The 20,873-nt window shown below is 38.0% G+C and overlaps 1 protein-coding gene across 3 annotated transcripts in view; it reads right to left on the reverse strand.

Moving 5' to 3' along the window:
• Positions 1-2,339: 2,339 nt before the first annotated feature.
• spryd3 (SPRY domain containing 3) overlaps positions 2,340-20,873 on the reverse strand; it is a 46,952-nt gene continuing 28,418 nt past the window's right edge. For 2 of the 3 annotated variants that reach the window (XM_053482396.1, XM_053482397.1), the window contains exons 8-11: positions 14,490-14,547; positions 10,109-10,216; positions 8,602-8,738; positions 2,340-6,713 (exon numbers count right to left, since the gene is read on the reverse strand). In XM_053482396.1, coding sequence (XP_053338371.1) covers positions 6,579-6,713; positions 8,602-8,738; positions 10,109-10,216; positions 14,490-14,547 — 438 coding nt within the window. In that variant the 3' untranslated portion in view covers positions 2,340-6,578. The remainder of the gene's footprint in view (positions 6,714-8,601; positions 8,739-10,108; positions 10,217-14,489; positions 14,548-20,873) is intronic. The other variant, XM_053482398.1, reaches the window with a different exon arrangement.

Consider the following 20,873-nt stretch of genomic DNA (forward strand, 5'->3'; position numbering starts at 1 on the left):
TCTCTCTTCAGCATGACCAATTGATTGATTGTTGGACCTCATAAAAATGTCCATTTTCACATTGAAGAGAAGTAATGAACGAAGTGAACACCATTGGTAGACAGTATGTGTACTTATTTTAATAAATGTCTCCAATAAGTTTCAAATGCTAGCTTAATAAAAGATTGGTCTAAAGTTTAGATTGTAAATTTCTGTGGAAAAAAAATTACTTTCTAAATGGTTCCATGATGCAGAGTGACTTACATTTTTATCTCGTAAAACAATGGGGAGTGTGGTAGAACTGAAGAAGAGAGTACAGGCAGGGTGGAATGGGTGGACACGAGTAGCAGAAGTGATCTGTGACAAAGGTATCGGCAAGAATGAAAGGGAAAGTTTACAGGACTTATAGACATTGCTGGTGACAAAAGGACAAAGCAGAGCTAGAGGTGGCACAGCTGAAGATGCTTCAATTTGTTTTGGGAGTGACGGAATTAGGAATGAGTATATTAGAGGGACAGTGCAGGTAGCACAGTTTGGGGACAAAGTTAGAAAGGCCAGATTAAGATGGTTTGGGCATGTTCAGAAGAGGGATGAGGGGTATATTGGGAGGGGGAATGTTGGAGATGGAGCTGCCAGGCAGGAGGGGAAGACTCAAAAGGAGGTTTATGGATGTGGTGAGGGAGGACATGAAGGAGGTTGGAGTGACATGGTAAGATGTGGAAGACAATTGGATGGAGACAAATGGTCTGCTACGGCGACCCCTAACGGAAGCGGTCGAAAGAAGAAGATGCATCTGAGCGGGTGAAGTCCAAGGGCAATTTGGCGGTGGTGGGGTTTGAACCCCACCACCAACAGTAGGCCAACACCTTAACCACTGAACGACTCCTGCCCTAATTTCTTCAATCTGATCGAAATCATTCTGATCATAGATTCTAATATAAAAGCTAATCTGATAAATCTTTTCAATAATCAAAGCATTTTATCAGAAAATAACTTTGCATAAAAAAATTCTACTCGATGTAAAGTGTTTAATCTGCTTGAAATATAATAAGTAGGTAGAAGTAGTATTTTTAAATTTACCTTTGAGGTTAGATTTCCTTCAGGTTTATCTTGGCTAATAACTTCCGCCTTCTGCGTTATGATTAATTACATGTATTCAGTCTTATCTGAGATTGGTTAGATGCTTTATGTATGAATGAAATCAGTGCTTTTTTGTCAAAGACCCAGTGGATCAAAGTCTAAAGTAAACACAGATGGGAAGTTTATTTGATTGAGTTTACCAATCAAGAAAAAAAGCTTAAAAGTTAGTTATGCATTGAGAAAACGTGCGCAGAAAGTATACATTTATTCCAACAGGAGAAAAATTATCAGATCAAGAGTTTACATGGGTAACATTTAACTTACTTTGCATAAATAATCAGATTATCAAAGGTTTACACCGCCCCTCTAATTTTAAATAAAAATTCACTTTTATCTGGTTAAATTTTTCTGATTGAAGTGTTTACATGATTATTTTGAGACATTTGTGTATATAGATTTGTGGTATATAACTATTAAATGAATACTATCTAGACCAGGGATCTCCAAATCCAGTCCTGGAGGGCCAGTGACCAGCACAGTTTGTATTCACCCACACTTAAACACACACAATGAACCTAGTAATTAACAGCTTAGTTAAATCAGCTGTGTTTAAGAAGAAGAATCACCAAACTGTGTTGGACTCTGGATCTCCAGGACTGGATTTGGAGACCCCTGATCTAGACTAACGGCACACAAATAATGGCACAAATGGCACAGAACATCACAAGCTGTGATTTTTTTTTCTTCTTCCTCTTTCATCTTATATTTTAGGCAGGAGGAGGAGAGTTGGTGGGGTGATAGCTGTTTCTTGTCATATAAGGTACTGTAAATAGATAAAAATGTAAGCATATCATTTATTTACAAATTATAAGTGGTGACAAATTAACAGCAACTCTGCTTTGCAATATTAAGTACACATTCTTTTTAGTTCTTAGGGAGGGGGGATATATTGTCTTCTTTAAAAAAAAAAAAAAAAGAAAAATCACTATTATAATTTAAAGTTTTCCAGACTTAGACTCCTGCTAGTTTAAGGTTATCCAGTGAAATGATGGACTCTGTATAGCAGGGAGGCAGTATAAGCTTGAGTCTATATTTCCTGTATTTCCTTAATGACAGAAAGCACATAATTAAAAACAAACAAAAAAAAGATTTAAATAGAATTAAATGCTCTACAGATTTCAGATTTTCTCCTCCTAGACTTTCCAGACACACAACTTAATAATACAAGACAAGAAAATCTAACGATTTATGAAGCAGAAAAACAGCTGAAACTATTTAAATTGAAGCAAATGTGGTTTAATGTCATCATTCAACAGATACGTAACATAATCGTCTTCCCTTTTAGTGGAAGAGTTTGAAGGATCCACAATGACAGTTTTGGCATTAACCAACATGAAAAAAAAAGTACATTGCATTTTCTCTGAATTGTAGGACATAAAGACAAGACAAAAACTATTACTGTTTGAAGATTGCAGATCGGAGGGCTCGGTCCAAGATGGCTGGAGCAGAAAATGCATATGCGATATAAACATGTCACTCTGATCCTTGCTCCAACATCCTTCATCACACACACACACAGACACATTCACACACACAGCTGTAAAACCAGCTCTCCAGCCACACTGCGAGCCACACCGTCAATCTGCCGTAAAGTGCTCAAGGCATTAGTGAACTGAATTAGCTCACGTTAAAGCACATACACTGCCGAAGAACATCTTCAGCTTTTTTTTTCTTCTTTTCTGAAAGATGAGTGTGGTAGCATCTAGTCAATGACACAAATCGGTAAAAAAAAAAAAAAAAAAAAGTGGCAAACACACAAGCCAAAACTACAACTAAAAACATAAGACATGAATTGGTGTCGAGAGACTGAGAAAATAAAGAGAGATACAAACATGTCCAACCTGAGACACGGGTCTTAAGACTTCCACTTAAAACCTTGCTAAGGGCCGTATTCAGAGTTCGGTCATTATTAAGGTGGTTAAATTTGAGTGTAGTACAGCTTAAGTCATTTTTCAACCTTACTTAAATAAAACATTTAAATAAAATTGAGATAGAAAATGCAGACTAAGGAATAAATAATATAGTGTATAAAACAGCACTTGATCCAGCTTATTCTATTTCGCAATTTATCATTTTACATCACAGACCAACTGATACTCCAACATACAAAAATACATAAGATATTAAATAAAACAAAAGAAAAAAGCCATGAGATTCTTAAGATATGATTAAGTATACACTGGATTCAAGTTATTTCCACACTTTTTCGATTTGCTGAAGAATAACGCATCCAAGTTCAGAACTGCAGGAAACTCTTAAATTATACTCAAATGTTTGTAGCAACTCTGAAACGACTAGAAATTCCTGAACAAAACTCCTCTCTGAATACGGCCCTGCTGATTCGCATACACACCGTACAAACACACCGTTACAAAAGAAATAAAACCCCTGTTTATTTCTAGATTCCTCCCAACCACGACCCCCCCCCCCCCATCCCCCAGATTGCATTTAGCATCTCAGTAAAGCCTACGTCACTTTAAACTACGTGACTGACCTCTGCTGAGGATGCAATTACCTCGTGACATTTCTCTGGTCTTGCCCCAGGCCGCGTTTCCACGAGGCAGCGATAACAAAGTGGCACTTTCTTTCTGAATGTCAGTTTAACACAAAGAAAAAAAAGGAAAAACAACAAAAGCATGACGAAGTAGAAATGTCACCAGCTTTTAGGATTGTAAAGGAAAGGGGAAGGTGGTGCAGGAGCAACACGCTGATGCTCGGGGACGTTACTGTCCCTCGACTGCATGCTGTTTATAAACCGAAATGCCATTCTCTCTCTCTCTTTCTCTCTCCATTCATTCATTTATTCATTCATTCATTCAGAGATTTCCTGAAGTGATTCTTTGATACTCGCTGTGGCATCAGTACAGCCGGTGACTGATTATAGGATATTTGACAGTACATTATGTACAAGCTTTTAGAAAATATATACTATGTACTGTATGTAGCTACATGACCTACGCATCTTAGAGAAATTCACTGTCTCGCTGTATTCAGAGTTGGTCACTTACGCTCATTAAATAAAAAAAGTGTATAAAAAATAGTTATCTGCATTTAAATAAAGCTCTTGAATATTTAAATGTTTAAAATGGCCTGCGTCAGATGATAAACTGATGGCATTTGATTGATGTGACATTTACTGTCAATTTATACAAAATAAAAAAAAAATTCTCAAATAAAATGAGCTGAGACACATACAGTATGATGATATATAAAATTATTTAAATATATATATAGGATGCTGACGGTGAGGAACGCTAATATGTGAATCATAGGTTAATTCAATTCATTTTTATTACAATTTTCAATTAGATTTATTAGCACTAATATTAACTGTCTGATTTGTCTAAAGCCGCTAAATTTAATACAAGTTTTAAAGCATGAAAAAAAAAAAAGAATCTAAAAACAAAAGTATCTAATAAATGTTGAAATGTTATGTATCTTGTGTTACTGATTGTATAAATGTCTTGTCTCAGACAAAATGATAACCGTTTATTTAAATTTCTTCTCTTCCATTGCCAATCTTCTGCTTCAATGCTTGTAAAGTGTAAGTGTTTTGCGGTTTGTATTTTGGGCTGTATTTTTAATGAATAATGAATTTTTCATTTAAAGTTTATACATTTGCACTCTAAATTTTTTTAAAGTGTAAATCCAGTCTAAATAGAAAAAAAAATGAGCGATCGGTCTCATTAATTAAATGGAGAAACAAAAGATCAATTAAAATCGTAATCGATTACAACGTCTTCTTAAACAAATCAGATACTCAACATCAATCAGAACCACAGATTGTTATGCTTTAATAAAACTCTAATCATATGCAGCAACATATGATTGAACAACAGATTGACACTGTTGGACTTGTAATAGGTCAGGGAACAAAGTTTTTATGGGATGTACTGAGACAGATGTTTATCCATATATTTATCAATCATGTAAAGAAATTATTTTAACATAACTGTAGAGTAACCAGTAGTCCAGGCAGCCAAGACCCTAATGTGTTTAGTAAAGCAAGCTAGCTGCACTAGCTCCATAATCTGCCAAACAAGGCTATTAAACAACCTAACAATTACATCACTGTACATCAACCGGTTCTCACTCTGTTTAGTGAATTCTTAGCGTTTGTGTTCAACTAGAAAGTACACAGCTAGTACCGTTACAACGCTATCGTTATTTTAGCATGTCCACTAGAGACAACCACTTGTGACTCGTCTTTTGCTAGTTTGAATGAAAGGTTGCTGAGCAGCTCAACACAATTTCGACTCACGGGTAAACATTTAGAAATAAATATTGTGTATTATTTATTGTGTGTGACGTATAGCTGTGAATAATAGGTCAATCATTTTTTCTACCCTACACTCCAGTCCAGTAGGTGGTGGTATTGTATTAACCGCCAATAAACTCAAAAGAAGATGAAGCAATATGCATGTATGAGTGAAAGATGGAAACTAATTGTATTTTTCGCAGAAGTTCTGGTACATTTTAATGGATTTCATAAATTGTTTCATAAACTATTTACTCAAAATATTTTAAAAGTGTGAATCAACTCTGATTCGAAAACCGACTAATGACATTGAATCAATCTTTTGTTAGTCAATTTAATCAATTCAATCAACTAACAGAAGATTAAATTGCATAATCGGCTGAATCGCACGGATCTAACATGATCTAGCGATCTCACGGCTAATCGTTGAACCATTAGCCAAGAACATACTGACGTGTTTGTCAAAAGCGCCACTGTGACATCATTTTGCATAAGGGGAATTTTAAGCTCGTGTTTCTTTGTATAAATGCACATTAGTGAATTAAATTTGGCAACACTTCGGGAAATTTTACTTTCAGCTGAATTTATGATTTAAGATGTGTAGATGGCGATTTGCTACTTCAAGAACTATTTTATTGCTTATATTTTTTACTTCACTTTTTTTTTTACTTAACTTTTAACAAAAACATGTCATAGCTGGATGTCCAACTAAGAGAAAAGCCCTTTAATAAAAACTTTAAATATTTGCTATTTAAAGCATCATAATGTAACCATCCGAGTAGCCCTTTTTAAGTCCACTTATTTATACGAGTGCGCAGCTCTTACCACACACACTGCGCAACTCTGAATACAGCCATTCGACACGGTTTCGCACAGAACCGTCGATAAAACCGTAAGAAGAGAATAAAGCTCGGCCCCTGAAGGACAAAAAAAAACAAAACCTAAAGACAGTAAGATATGCATCGGTATTCCAGCGTGAGTGAAAATCATGCACTGTTGTTTTTGGTTCCATGGCCATTAATATGAAAATACTTTCACCTACTTCCTCAGTGTGCATCCATGAATAAAGAGAAAGACAAACAAAAAAAACACCATTAGATCAGTTTGTAGACTCTGTTCCCTGATTCCATTTTAAACCGTTGATTTTGCTACAAGCTCACAGTTAAACTGCGGATGTGGGATTTGCCGTTGTCTCCGTCCGTCAGCCGCTGAGAGGGTGGAGATCCACCTTGACCTTCTCTCCGCTGCTCAGCATGCCGACGGTAGGATAGAATCCTCCAGCCGGCACCACCACCTCCCTCCTCCCGATGATCTTCCCATTGCGGGTGAAGAACACCTAGGGGGCGACAGCGAGTCACATTTCTGCAAGGAATGTATGGGAGACTCAGTCTCATACACCAGCTGCTTCTCATAGCACAGAAAGCTCACTCATAAATGCCATGTACTTTTCAGGAATTAGAAGTACGCAATATTTGGCTTGGATAGCTGTCGGGCGTTTTCGTTTTTTATATACAAAAGTTTTGAGAGGGCAACAAAAGTGTATGATGTACATAGGAACATCGAACACCGACAATTCCCTGAGTTCTAAACTAACAGTACTAGATTTTTTGTGACATACAGCAGTGGATGCATAAATGTTGTTGCAAAAGCATGGCAAAGTGCACGTTAGCCCTCCAGGATTTGTAGAGGCAAAGCCAAAATTCTTTGTGCTTACATCAGTACTGAAATCCCCAATGATGAATGCTGCTCAACTTTCACACCCAGACAAACGTGAACACACAAAGAAATCTGGCCTTTTCTATAAGACAACATTGCCGATTAAAAAAAAAAGAAAAAAAAAAAAAAAGAACAGCGTCTAATAAAAAATGATTCATGCCATAACGGTGAGGTTTTTCCAAGACAAATGACCATCTATCAGGCCGCAATTGTTATAGGAAAGAAATATGGCTGATTACGGCTTTAACACCAATGCAGTGACTCATGATGAAAGAAAGAGTCACGGGTCACATCGAAAGCATGTAAAACTCATACTGTATGCTTCTTACTATGTTTGGGCAGAGGCATACTTTTAAATCCTCTGGTGTCCCAATTTAAACAACAACAACAAAAAAGCCTAAAGTTAAAATTTTCCTACTGAAGTTTACATTTAGGTACCGGTTTTGCAGCAAACAGTTGAAAGATCCTTATAAGGATTGCAAAACAAATATGTGTGTGTACATTCACAATTGGAGACCTGGAATATCTCCCGTGCCATGAGGAAAGAGAAACTCCATAGTTTCTCTCCAAAACCCCAAACACCATGTGATAACCGGGTCAATCAGTAAATTCAGGTTGTCAGCTGACTTCATTTTATTCCTGAGTCTAGACCTGAGCAACTGAAGCAACCCCAGATCATAACACTGCCTCCAGAGGCTGTACATGATGCTCCCATCACTCTTAAATAAGATCAATCAGACCACATGACCTTTTTTAATTGCTCCAAAGTCCAATCCTTATGCTCCCTAGCAAACCTTTTCTAATTAGTCTCTCTAACAAATGGATTTCTTATGGTCGCAATTTCGCCAAGAGTTGAAGGGATCGCCATTCAAAATTTTTGAATACATTTCTTTTCTTTAGCCAAGGTACTATTATACTGTTCAGGACTATTCTTACAGGTATTATGAATGTTTTAGACAGCTCTTAACAATTCTGGTCATTTCAAATCAGTTTTCTTTGCTTGACATGTTCCCAATACCCTTCTGAAATGGTCGACTTTCTTTTAACCAGGCAGGGTGTGTTTAATATGAGAATCAAATATGACAATAAAAATAAGTTTAGACAATTCAATGCTATTACACAAATCTAATATTATGTACATGTTGAACAGAATCTTTCAACTTCATTATATGATAACGGCATATAAAACTATTATCATATTTTTCATTTATCCATAGTAACTGGTTCGTCCTGATTAGGTACCATGAATGGCACAACGGTCCCCTACACAGCTCTACATGAAGACACACATTCATAGCAAAAGAGCAATTTAAAATAACCAACGTGCGATAATCCTTTCCACCAGGAACCTGAGAACCCTCTAAGCTCTGACTGACCTCGAGAGCTGCCAGGCGGCAATGCGACCCATCAACTGGTGTACTTTCTTTATTTAGAATAATATGGAATATGATGGTTAGAGTTTGAACATTTTAAACTGAAGATAAGGTGGGATTGCCGGGGCTGCTCACCATGACCTTGCGGCCTTCCTGCTCTCGCTCTGCGTCGTCTCCTTCCTCCTCCTCATCTTCATCGTTTAGGTACAGTACGTTCTGAATGCGGTTTTGCTTGGGATTCTCAGCCATGTCCTCCCCATCATCGACCTCATCTGATAAATTTTTTTAAAAAAGAAGAAAAAAAGGGGGGAAAAGAAATATTTTTAAGGTGATTTTAAACTGCTGGAAGTAAAAATACACTGAATGGCATGCCTTTCAATTCAATCACTTCAACAACAAGTGTTTTGTTTCTTTTGTACCAATTGTTTGCCAAACAATTTAAATTTTATTATTTAAAGAAATGTGTTTTATCCATTTATAGTCACAGTTGGGTATTGTGGAACAAGTTTGTTCCACAAGTTCGCTATTTCAGCAGCTGCAAACAGGTGTTTTCCTTAATCAGCCTCTCATGTTGTCTCAGAAACGTTTTGAACTACTTGAACTGCTTTTGAAGACTATCCTGTGATCGGAATAAAAAAAAAAAATGTAGAAAAAAATTGGAGACTCCTTAAAAAAAAAAAAAAAAACTGCTAAACATCTCCTTGCAGCCAGCGCGTGTATGGGTATATGGTTAAGGGCCTTTCCCAAGGCCCCAACAACAGAGGGAACCCCCTTCTAATAAGCACCCCAGAGCTTCAACCGCCTGAGACACCACTGCACATAATGTTTGCATGAAATCCATAATGTTTGCATGGAATCTATTATTATAAAGTAAGGGTACAATGTTTAACGCTCAAAAGAAAAGTATCCATGTGCCAAGTTACACATCCTATTCAGTTTTCCACACATCCTATTTATGCTTTTAATACAACACAAAGGCATGCAAAAACCAGATTACACCACATACTTGGACAAATATTTTTACCCTTGATGAAAACATCTTTCCATCTTGTTTCTCAGTTGCCAAGGTTCTGCCCAAATACTAATTTTACCTAAAATCTGATCTAGGCATAATGCCGTCCTGGCCTGGGAAGAACAAACACGTGTTTATTGTGAAATGTTCACATAGTTGAGCTACATCTTATTTAGATGATTCAAGCAAGTACTGTACATGTTAGTCTAAATTTATAATTTTTTTTCAAATTACTTAATTAAGTTCCTCGGGACTAATTCGAAATCAAAGGAAAACAAAGGAAACGACTGTGCTTGAGTATGGGAGGATATTCTGCAAGGTTTGGCGTTTACATTAAATTTATTTTAAATATTGATTCTAACACGTACTAACATGACATACGTAACAGGATGATCAATCGGACCACTTGCCCAAGCCTTCAAACAAAAGCAGTGTAAAGTTGTCACTTGTTAGCAACCCACACAAGAGGTTAAACGTTGAAAGAAATGTTCGTTTGCATCTCCATTAATGCCGCCATGTTTTACAAGAAATAAAAAAGCTGATTGGAGCGATTGCTTGTCTGGTGGGCTAGGTGATGAGCTGATTTAATTTTATGCTGACAGACTTGTCAATCCTTGTCCAAGATCTCACCTTCGTAATCACGAGGAAACATGATCCCACAGCCCATGATGTCCCCTTCGAAGCAGCGTGGCCCGAATGGATCTCCAACCCCACTGCCATGGAAGATCTTTCCATCATCTGTAGGACACAACCCATGGAAATCGAATCAAAGAATTAGCGACAGTGGCAAAAGTAAAATCTGTGAGTAACACAGCCTGAATAGACCATAATACAAAAACACCATTTTACATTTTGCGAAAAGATGCTGACGTTAGAAGTGTTCAGGATTCTTCATCCACCATTTGCCTTTTGAAGTCTAAACCTTCCAGCAAGCGTGAATAATTTATTTGTACAGCTAATACTTGGCAACAGTCTCGATCTGGGCGAAGAAGTGTAATTTAGCGGTAATGACGAAGACAGATTACATGGACTGTCAAAAGACTATAAATTTCACTTTATGCACCGGTACCAGCAGGAGTATACAACTAGTCTACTGACTGCAAAGACTGGCTGCCTCAGTTCACCTCAAGGCTACAGGCTTCCAGACAATATATATAGGCCCCAGTCTTAATATACCAACAAGCTGGGTCAATTCCAGGAACTGTGCTCAAAACATCCATCCATTATCTATACCTCTTTATCCTTTATCGCAGAGGGGCCTGGAGCCTATCCCAGTCAACGTAATGCACAAGGCAGGGTACACCCTGGTACAGGCAACTTTGGAAACACTGATCAACCTACAACACATATCTTTGGACTGTAGGCGAAAGTAGTAAGTAGACAAAACCCATCTAACGCAGGGAGAAGAACAAACAAACTCCACACACTTTTTGCCAAAGGCCAGATTTAAACCCCTGACTGGAGGTGCGAGGCAACCGTGCTGACTGACTAGGCCATTGAGCCGGCAAAGATCTAAACAATGCTTGATCCGTCAAATGGTAAATGTTCATTCCACTACCAGCATCACCACCACAAGGATGTCAATCCTGATAACTGCTTTTTTTAATAATATTATGAGAGATGATGGGGGTCAAGATACAATCCAGGATTTGACCACTCCCTTTGGGGTCAGGGATTGACTGGTACATTCTTGTCTTTCTTGACAAGGATCGGTGACCGGTAAAAGGGATGCAGCAGTGGACTGACTTGAGAGTACTTAGAAAAACGGTAGACAAGTCAGATCCCTAATCCAGAACCAGTTTCAAGAGTCCAAACTGGAATCTTCAGAACATCCAACCAACCAATCCGTCTTGGCCAGCAACTGTCAAGTCTCCTTGGAAAGAATTGGTCTAATACTCCCGATTCTGAACAAGAAACACATGGAGGAACAAGACTGATACCTGATCAAACATTATGCCAAAAGTATGTGCATTTTTGGAAGAAGTGATCAGAGAGTTGCTAAAGATGTTGATGACGGTGTTGACATCCATCTGAAAAAGGCTCTGTTATGCGATTCTTTGGTGATGTCATGTTAAAGACAGATTCAGTGCTAGAAGACTTGTAACGCTTTATAAAAGTGTCATAACCCAAACCTAAAATAAGCCTTGATACCTAGGAAGGGCGTTATTGTTAAAAACGCAGATGCGAAACAGAATCCACACCTGGTTCTTTTAAGAAGACCTGCTCTAACCTTAAAGACCTAATCTCCAACGAAACATCCTTGTATTGCTAGAACATTCCACTCATGCTCCGGTCTTAATGATCCCAGAACGTCTTTTGCAAAAAAAAAAAAAAACAGGCTAAAACAGAGAACAGCTTTCTTTTCTCTTCATCTAAATGTCGTTTTGACTACTCATCTGTATGTTTAACCTTTCTGATAGAGTGGAAAAAACAAAAAAAACAAACCTGATACCAAGACTGATACAACAACAAGAAAATATGAAGTGAAAAGAAAAACAAAACACTGAAAAGGTAGAATGCAGACAAAAAGCCAACCGTGTAGTGGGTAAATATTTATGAAGTTGTCATGGGACCCGTTCCTGGCTCGGGATCCTGCTTCAACAATCTCTATCTGAATATGGGAGGGTGATGGAGACAGTGTATCGTTAAGACTCCGGTGCGGGCCCCTGTCACAACACTACACCACAAACAAAGAAAACACTGCCACCAGTGTGGAAGAAGACGATGACTAAAAATAGATAGAGGACATAGGTGCGTTGTCTCGGCCTGCTGGAACACTTTCAAGACTTTTGGCACTTGCACAGACAGGAAACAATGCACCAGCAAAACACAGATGCTTTTCCTCGTATCTCCTCTTGTACTTGAGAGGAGATATCTCCACCGGGATGCTGCCGCTTCCGCAAAACAACTTAAGGCGAAGGACCGGATATAAAGAGTCGGCTGAGCCATAAGGAGATGACTCAATTCACATGCAGTTCCGTCCAGCCAAGAACGTTATTGTGTTTGTCTCAGCGCAACAGTCTAAATGGACGAAACCCTGCCAACAGTCTGCTCGTAAAAAAAATCTGCGAAGTAGTCAAGAACAACAAATAGACAACCGATCACTCCTCTTATGACATTTGGGTTGCTGAGTCTCAAAACAAAACTTGAAATCATACAGGTTGTGTAACGACGTATCCTAGATCCGTTTGTTTCCAAACAGACAAACAGAAAAAACAGCTGGGACGAAACCCATCGAGGGTCCTGTGTACTGGAGCGCACCTGGCACTAGCATCAGGTCTAATCGCTCGAAGGCTGATGAGTCACAGATGGGGGCTTCATATAGATTGCGGCATCTTAATGACCCGTGACGCCCTCACCCGGCCCGCTCCTGAGGTCTTGCCAAAGCTTATTCGGGAGACGTGCGCCTAAACATGGCACTCCTTTAGGTGTTGATAACAAACAGCAGTGGCCTGATGGGTGCGATAAGCTGAGAGGCTTTCTTCATAGCGTAAGGAAGAATAATAGTGGAGCTGCAGGGTTGATGCGATAAGTCAAGTGCAGGCATGATAGGGACATTTACATTAGAGCACGGCTGGAATTCTCTTAGTTCAATCAATTAAATAAATTTTTTTTTAAAAACAATGCAGAGAGAAAGGCCACCGTCAGGCCGCGTAATGGTAACGCCGGTAAGGTTCGATGGATCTTGCGACATGTGTTGCTAATAAATCTTGCTTTGCGTCAATTCGAAATGATTGTTGCATTGACGTTGTCGTGAACTATACGAAGCTGTTTAACTCCATCTGATATGCTGCTCTCAGCGCACACAAGTCAGACAGACTCACAGCTCCAGCTCCATTTTATCACTAATCACACTATCTCTTATCTTGGTATCCTGAAGCTCATTATCAGAGCTCCGGCCTTCAGCGAGCCGCAGACACAGTGATATGCAGGAGCATCAAAGAAGCATCTTTGTTGCTGCTTCTGGACACAGTCGGTAAGCCCTGGAGAAAAATTCCATGTACTTCACGGACAAGCAGAGGCAAAGAGGAACTAACACACAATAGAACGGATTTACAGGTTTACGTAGTAACAGAAGAGGAGGATGATGATGTTGAGAGTTCTCACTGTGTGGGAGTTTACACAAGTTCAGCGAAGCGATGAGGAGCAGTTATGTGTCTGCCTCGAAAGTGTACATGAATGTCTTTATGAAGAAAATGCAAAAGAAGCAGGGAAGGCAGACAGAGAGAGAGAGAGACATACATATGTCCACAGACCTACACGCAAACACACCCAAACTGACAGCACATATGGCAGAAATATAGCATAAATAAAATCAGACACAGACATACACAAAAATATACATTAAAACGCACAGACAAACACACCACCATATACAAAGACAGACACACATGTTCACAAACAGAAAAACAAACATCTAGACACGAAAATAACATGCACCAACTGACGTAGGTGTGCACGCACACATACACACATACACGAACAGACCCATGCAATGCTCAGAGACGCATACACACCTCCAGACAAAAACACAGGTTCAGCCAGACAGACACACACACATCCACACACACACACATGGAGACAAAGACATGCACTTTTAATTCTTAGAAAATTTCTTAACAGGCCTGGACAGAGTTGCTACACAGGCACAAGTCGAAAAAAATGTGTAACGCAAACGGCCGTTAAACAGAACGCAGCGTCTCACTCGCGGCCCAGTGACTCTCACAATCGTAATGCTCCGGTCACTAGCACAGAATCTTAATCACTGACTGGATAGATGGGTGTGTAGTGCAGAAACGCAGCCAAACTGATTGTGTGCGTGTGCTTGACGCAGCAGGAATATAACTGACTGAGGAACATGACGAGAAACTATAGTGAGTCTAATACACGAGCCATCTTCTCACTAAGATCACAACACCACGTTGTGTGTTTAATACAGATAAACCAATGAACAAACAGGTGTGAACTTTTTTTTTTTTTTTTTTCCCAAGCAGTGCTATATGGGACTCACCTGCGTGATACGCTACAGAGCCTCGGCTCCAGCCTGGGTGTCTGTTCTTAGGGTAGTCCTAGAGAAAAACACACACACAGATTGCAAAGATGAAAAAGTTAGAGGATAGTTGCATCTCTACTCAGACAAAGAGTAATTAAAATATATATATATATATATATATATATATATATTTGGCCATGTTTTTTTTGTTATGTAATATTATTCCTGTGCTTATATCTACTGTAGATTTATACACACCATAACAGAGGATGTATTCTTATGCACAAAAAAAAAAAAAAAAAATAGACCAAATAATTGGGCGGTAATTTAGATGGAGGGATTGATAAATAATAACTGGATTTAAAAACTGAATCTGATGGAGCGATGGATGGATGCATAGAAGGATGGGTGAATGCATGGATAGATAAATGTACAGGTGTATTTATGAATTGATGGTAATGAGACTGACACACACTGATGCATAGATGGGTGAATTTGATAGATGGCTGGATGGACACATGAATAGATGAATGGATGGATGGATAGATGGATTGATGGATGAGTTAATAGCCTGACTTGAAAGGATGGATTTGTTAATAATAACTGATGATAATTGGATTGATGGATGGCTGGATAGATGCATAGATGTATGGGCATTCAAACACATGGATAAATGGACAGAAAAATGGTGGATGGGCAGTTGGATGGATGAATAGTTATTTTTATTCATAGAATGGACAAATTAATGGATGGATTTGTTGATGCTGATGGATCAGTTGGCGAGTGATAAATGGATGGATAGAAGGAGTACAGATGAATGGTTGATGGACAGTCAATTGCTTTAGTGGATAGATGGAATAATAGACAGATAAATAGATTGACAGACAGACAGACAGACAGATAGATGGATAGATGGATAGATAGATAAAACATTAAATGAAATCACACTTGATATAAATGTATGAATAAGTGTTGTTATTATAAAAGAGTTGGGTACAAGAGCAGTCATGATGAAAGTAAAAGTAAGAAAAAGGTTATTATTAGTGCTTAAATGGAAACAGCAAAGTTCTTAATACAAAAACTCCTTTGTGTTCACTAATACAAAGGTGGAATTGTCACTGAACAACAACAAGTCTCATGTGGACAGGTGTGCCGCAGTAGATTTCGGGCGACCTTGAACACTGGCGAGAGAGAACAGAGCAGTCATTGGAAAGAAGTTGTGGAACGACCTGAACCCAGCAGGAACAAGTTATCTTAGAACAATAAGCAATAAACCACGCTGCAATGGTCTCACCCCAAGGAAAATTCTTCTGCTAAACACACAAGAGGTGAACAGTGTGTATTCAGATGAATCCCTACACTTTTGGAACAGATTAGACTCTTTGGCGAGAATTCAGATCCTCTTGTTCGGAGGGGTGGGCTTTTAAAATTTTAAGGTTTGGACTTCTGGGTGAGTGGGACGTGGGACAGACTTGCATTTGCCTGAGGTGCAAGGAGATGAATGTATGATTTGTCCAACCCTGATTGCTTTCACATAGCAGCACAGGATGCGTCTCGAATACATAACAGTCCCGTGCCAGCAGGATACAACCAGAGCAGCCAAATGATTTTTTTTTTTTTTCCTGATAAGATCAGAGAATGAGTCAGAGTTAATGATCGGAAATGTGTTTTGACATTTTTGCGTCTCTACAAACTGAAGCACCTGCACAAGTACTCCACAACTGTTATTCATTCCTGAAATGTTTTGCCTCTTCCTAATGGCTCGATGCACAAATGAGGCATTCATTGCTTGATGCTGATGCTCTTATCGGGTTCGAGACATTAAAAATAACACGTTACCTCTTTTGCCCTCGAGTGTGCAAAATCGTTCAGAAGATCCCACCGCCACGATGATCAACACATTATTAAGTGGAAATATCGTAACATTTATATTGACAATTTCTTAAAATAACATTACGACAAACCAAAGGCAGGATTAGTATGCTTATTTATAATAAATTTTCACTAAAATATTTTATTTAATATTATAATTATTTTTCGGTTGGCAAGATAATCTTGCTAAAAGTTTTAGAAAGAAGCACGGACAAGCAAACAGAACAAAAAATTTCCTATCACAATTTTAGTAACATTTGTTATGATTTATGAATACTTTACTTATAAAAAAGCTAAGATCTTTTGCAGTATTTTAAATTATAAAGCATAAAAATTAACAGTAATGTAAAAATTTTAAATGTAAACACAATGCGGAAAAAAAATGACATTTTATCAAGTGACATATTCTTAAGTCTAGCCAAACCGATCTATAATTTCTTAAAATAAGTTCACAAAAAAAAACAACCATGAGATTATTAAACTAATTTCTAATCAAACATTACCAAATTTGCAAGCAAAACCTGTTCTGTTGGCACATAATTTTGCTAGTTTTTGAAAATTTATTCATTAAAAGAAGCTAAATTCTGTGCCAATAGCACAAGATTTATTTTTTTTACTAACATTTGATTAAAAATACGCTTAATAATCTTATAGTTTTGTCAACCTATTTTAAGAAATCATAGAAAGGTTCAGCTAATTGCAAGAATATTTTACTAAGATGTAATTTTATTGCAATGTTCTTTTAAAACCCTGCCTTACGTTTCAAAATATGCAACATTACTTCATTTTTATGTTATGTTAAGGATAACCTATCTAGAATGTTTTAAAATAAGATGACAAACCAAGTAGAAGATTAGGAAAATAATTAACCAAATGTTACAAAATTTGTAAGCGAAAAATAACTATTAGCTATTATATTAATAACTAATAACTCTATTAACCGATAACTTTGTTCGTTTATTTCTTGAAAGAAGAAAAATTATTTTATTTTTTTTTTAATAATTTTTTTATTTATTATTTTTTATATTTTTGCCTGCACTTTTAGTAACGTTTGACTAAAAATAAGCTTAATTTGATGTGTTGCAAAATAATTTTCAGAACGTATAGCTATATTACTGAGCAAAACGTTTATTGTCTTTAGAACAAACTTTATGTTTATCATGGTTGCATTATTATGTACGAAACCATTAATTATTTCCTTAAAAATTAATAAAAGACCAAAAGAACTCATTCTCCAGCATGCTCAGTAAAACCTCTGTAAAACGATGCAAAAGTCTTGCCGACATCAAAAAATACTACAGTATAAGCAAAGATGACACTGAAAACATTTCTACATTAAAAAACTTTTATAAAAAGCACTAAATGGTAATAAAATAAACACAGTCAATATTTGGTGTAAAAACTATTTTTTATATTAAATGGTTTTGTACATACTAATGCAGACATAAGCATTTGTACTAAAAATACTTTTGCAAAGTACTGTAGGTTTAGCTGAATTCAAGAATATGTTTCTTGCTAATTCATAATATCTTTTTTTTTTTTTTTTGCAGTGAACAGTCTTTTATTGCTCCTAGGCCCTAAAAACGAAAACCTATTAATTTCTTATTGTATAAATGAGGAATCCGAACTAGAATTAGAGCAGTGTTTGGTGCAAATGCTGGACTCAAATGTCCCAGAATGCATTGCAGCTGAGTTACAGCAGAGACTTGGCGGGTAACAATCTACAAAATGACAAGTGTGACAGAATTAACAGTTGTATTAGCATGAAAGTTAAAGCATTGGAAAATTTATTGCACTCTACTATGTTCTTTTAATCTCTAATTCTGTTCTCTTAACTACAAAGATTTATATGCAAGCCATAAAGTTAAGGAAATGCCACCAGTTCTCAGAAAGCAGTACCAAGGAAGAAAAGAAGAAAAGGAAGGAGAAGAGACAGCAGAATGTGTCTTACACGTTCCTCTTTAGCCAAATCCTAATTTTCTGCTCTGTAACCGCAAGACCTGCTTTTTTGTAAACTTGTCTCCAAGATTACGTGGAAACTGTTTTGGCTCGGGCTCAGTAAAGTATGTGGCCGACGGCAGTGTTGCGCTAAGAGCTGGATGTCGTTTGATCTGTTTATCTAATTAGGAAAATAGCAGGGATGAGAAAGCAGCGAAGCAAAAGCTGACGGATTTACTGTCTCGGTAAAAAAGCCACAGAACCAGTCTTAGCAAGATGGATAATGCGCTTAAGCATCCTTCCCCTTTATTTTCATCCCACGGGTTCCAGTTAAGAACTCGCTTAATATAAGCATTCCATGGGGCATTAGGATCGGGGCACGGCACTAAACGAAAAACAGGATTGAGATGATGACACGTTAGATGAGCGCGCCACAATAGAAGCCCGTCTTGGGAGATTGTACATGTCAAAATAAATCATTACAGAATGTAACTTTATTTTGGAAAAGCATTCCTCCATGGAGAACAAGCGCGCATTCCGCACACTTATGATTTACATCGGCATTTCTTATCCACACAATAACGGAACGATAATCTGGCCAAAATAGAAGACATTATCATGTCAATCATGGAGGATGCAAAGAAATACACAATTACAGGACGTGTACAAAAGCTTTTGATTAACCCCTTTCCCCTTCCTGATAAACTAGACTAGTTTATGTTCTACAATCTGGTGAATAAAAGCCAGTTAATTCCAATTGAGCAATCTGTAATGACTGGTAACGCCACTGGGGATGTTTAACTATATGTATCTCTCTCAATCACAGGTGATCTAAAAACCATTAATTATACTAATTATGGGTGAAGGTATGTCTGTACGGTCCAAGAGAGAGCAGCTGCCTGCCAAAACCCACATTCAAAACCAATCACAGAAGCACTTTCAGCAAGAAAACACATCTGATTACGTTATTTCACATCTTAAACAACACTTTGACTTATTAATAATTGCTTCAACGTCGCTTTGAATCACCTCTAAACCGTCTTTGTTCTTTTATTTATGGAAACAAAGCTAATTAGCTCCTAACACAAGGCTGAATTCCAAATCATTCTTCATCCAGTGATCAAGGGCACCATTTGGTGTGTGCGACAATGGATTGTACTCCCTACATTCAACACTATTTGGGATTCAACCTCAGAACCTGGAAGAGCTAAATAAGTGAAAACGTAAAGAGAAACTTACAAGATAGTACATCACCTTAATGGTTTATTTTTCTCACCTTGTGGCTACATAGTGCTGGTAACAATTTAAAACTACTTCCATCCCTGTTAATTACACTAACTGTTAGTCATCAGCTCTGCCAGTCGCGGTTGGCAACGTAAAATAACAGGTTACATAAACAATCAAATTTGAATCTGTTGACGATAAATGGTGTTTGCATTACTACGCATCACAGCTGTGATATATCCAACAATAAAGCACTCTGTCTAATTTGGTTATTGCTTAATTACAATGAGGCATCACTCTTCTAAATAGCATAAACTGTTGTGCTAGTGTCACTGACTCAATCCTATCTGATCCAGGGGATGGGTGTGGGGGGTTAATCTGCGTTATTTGAGCCACCTGCATTTCCACACTGTGGCAAAATCAACAAGCCGCTGAGAGGCTGTTGATGGAGGTTGATGCCCATCTCCTAACAAATACAGCACTTAGATAAGTGAAAAAAGGGAGGCAGGTAGAGTACGGGCTCACTGCCACCATAACGAGGGGAAGACCTTGAGTGTTGAGAGATTCCTTTGTGCTAACCTCTCGTCACTGTTGAATAAGAAATATGGAAAAGTTTTTTGGGGGGGAAAACGTTTTAGTCTGTGCTGGCCTTGTGAACAGAATAAGGATTTGGAGTCTTGGAGTCCGACTAAAGGGAAGAAAATGAAACTGGCCCACTGCCTTGGGTCAAAAAGGCCAAAGGGTAATAAGAGATGGAGACTGGCGTACCAGTACCCGTCTACAACCCTCATTATGTCCACCCAGACCTTCGTCCTGCATCCTAACAACCGGATGTAAATGGAAGTGCCCTCGAGCTACAAATGAGCTGCTGGCGGCCTGCCGGGAGGGGGAGTCAGGGCTAGTTAATGTCGAGAATTTAAAATTCAGAAGGATGCAATGCTCTTTTGACTTATCAGTAAAAAGAGAAGGCGATTTAATAAAGCAAGGTCTACAGACCTGAAACACCATACAATCAGATTGTAACCCGGAGTTAAATCATTCCCTGGGTTTAATTGGTTTTGGAGTACCTGTTGATTTCTAGTGCGTTATGAGGTCAAGGACAGGACAAGCAGAGTTTTGTTTTCTTATTTGTAGTTGCCTGGCAGACAAGTAGGTTCAACAATTAGAAACAACTCACTTAGGCCGAGGAGTGATCGGGCTGATGGTAGAACGATTTTTAATAAATGGATTAATTAGCACGCACGAATGACAGACAATCTTTTCAGAATCAGGAGCATGCAGGGACGTGGAAACACTGACAATATACCAAGGAAAGCACCACAAGCAGTCAATTTGGTTTCCATGTAAACACAACATGGAAAGTATATC

The sequence above is a fragment of the Clarias gariepinus genome, chromosome 22 (genome assembly GCF_024256425.1).
Source record: "Clarias gariepinus isolate MV-2021 ecotype Netherlands chromosome 22, CGAR_prim_01v2, whole genome shotgun sequence".
Lineage (NCBI taxonomy): Eukaryota > Metazoa > Chordata > Actinopteri > Siluriformes > Clariidae > Clarias > Clarias gariepinus.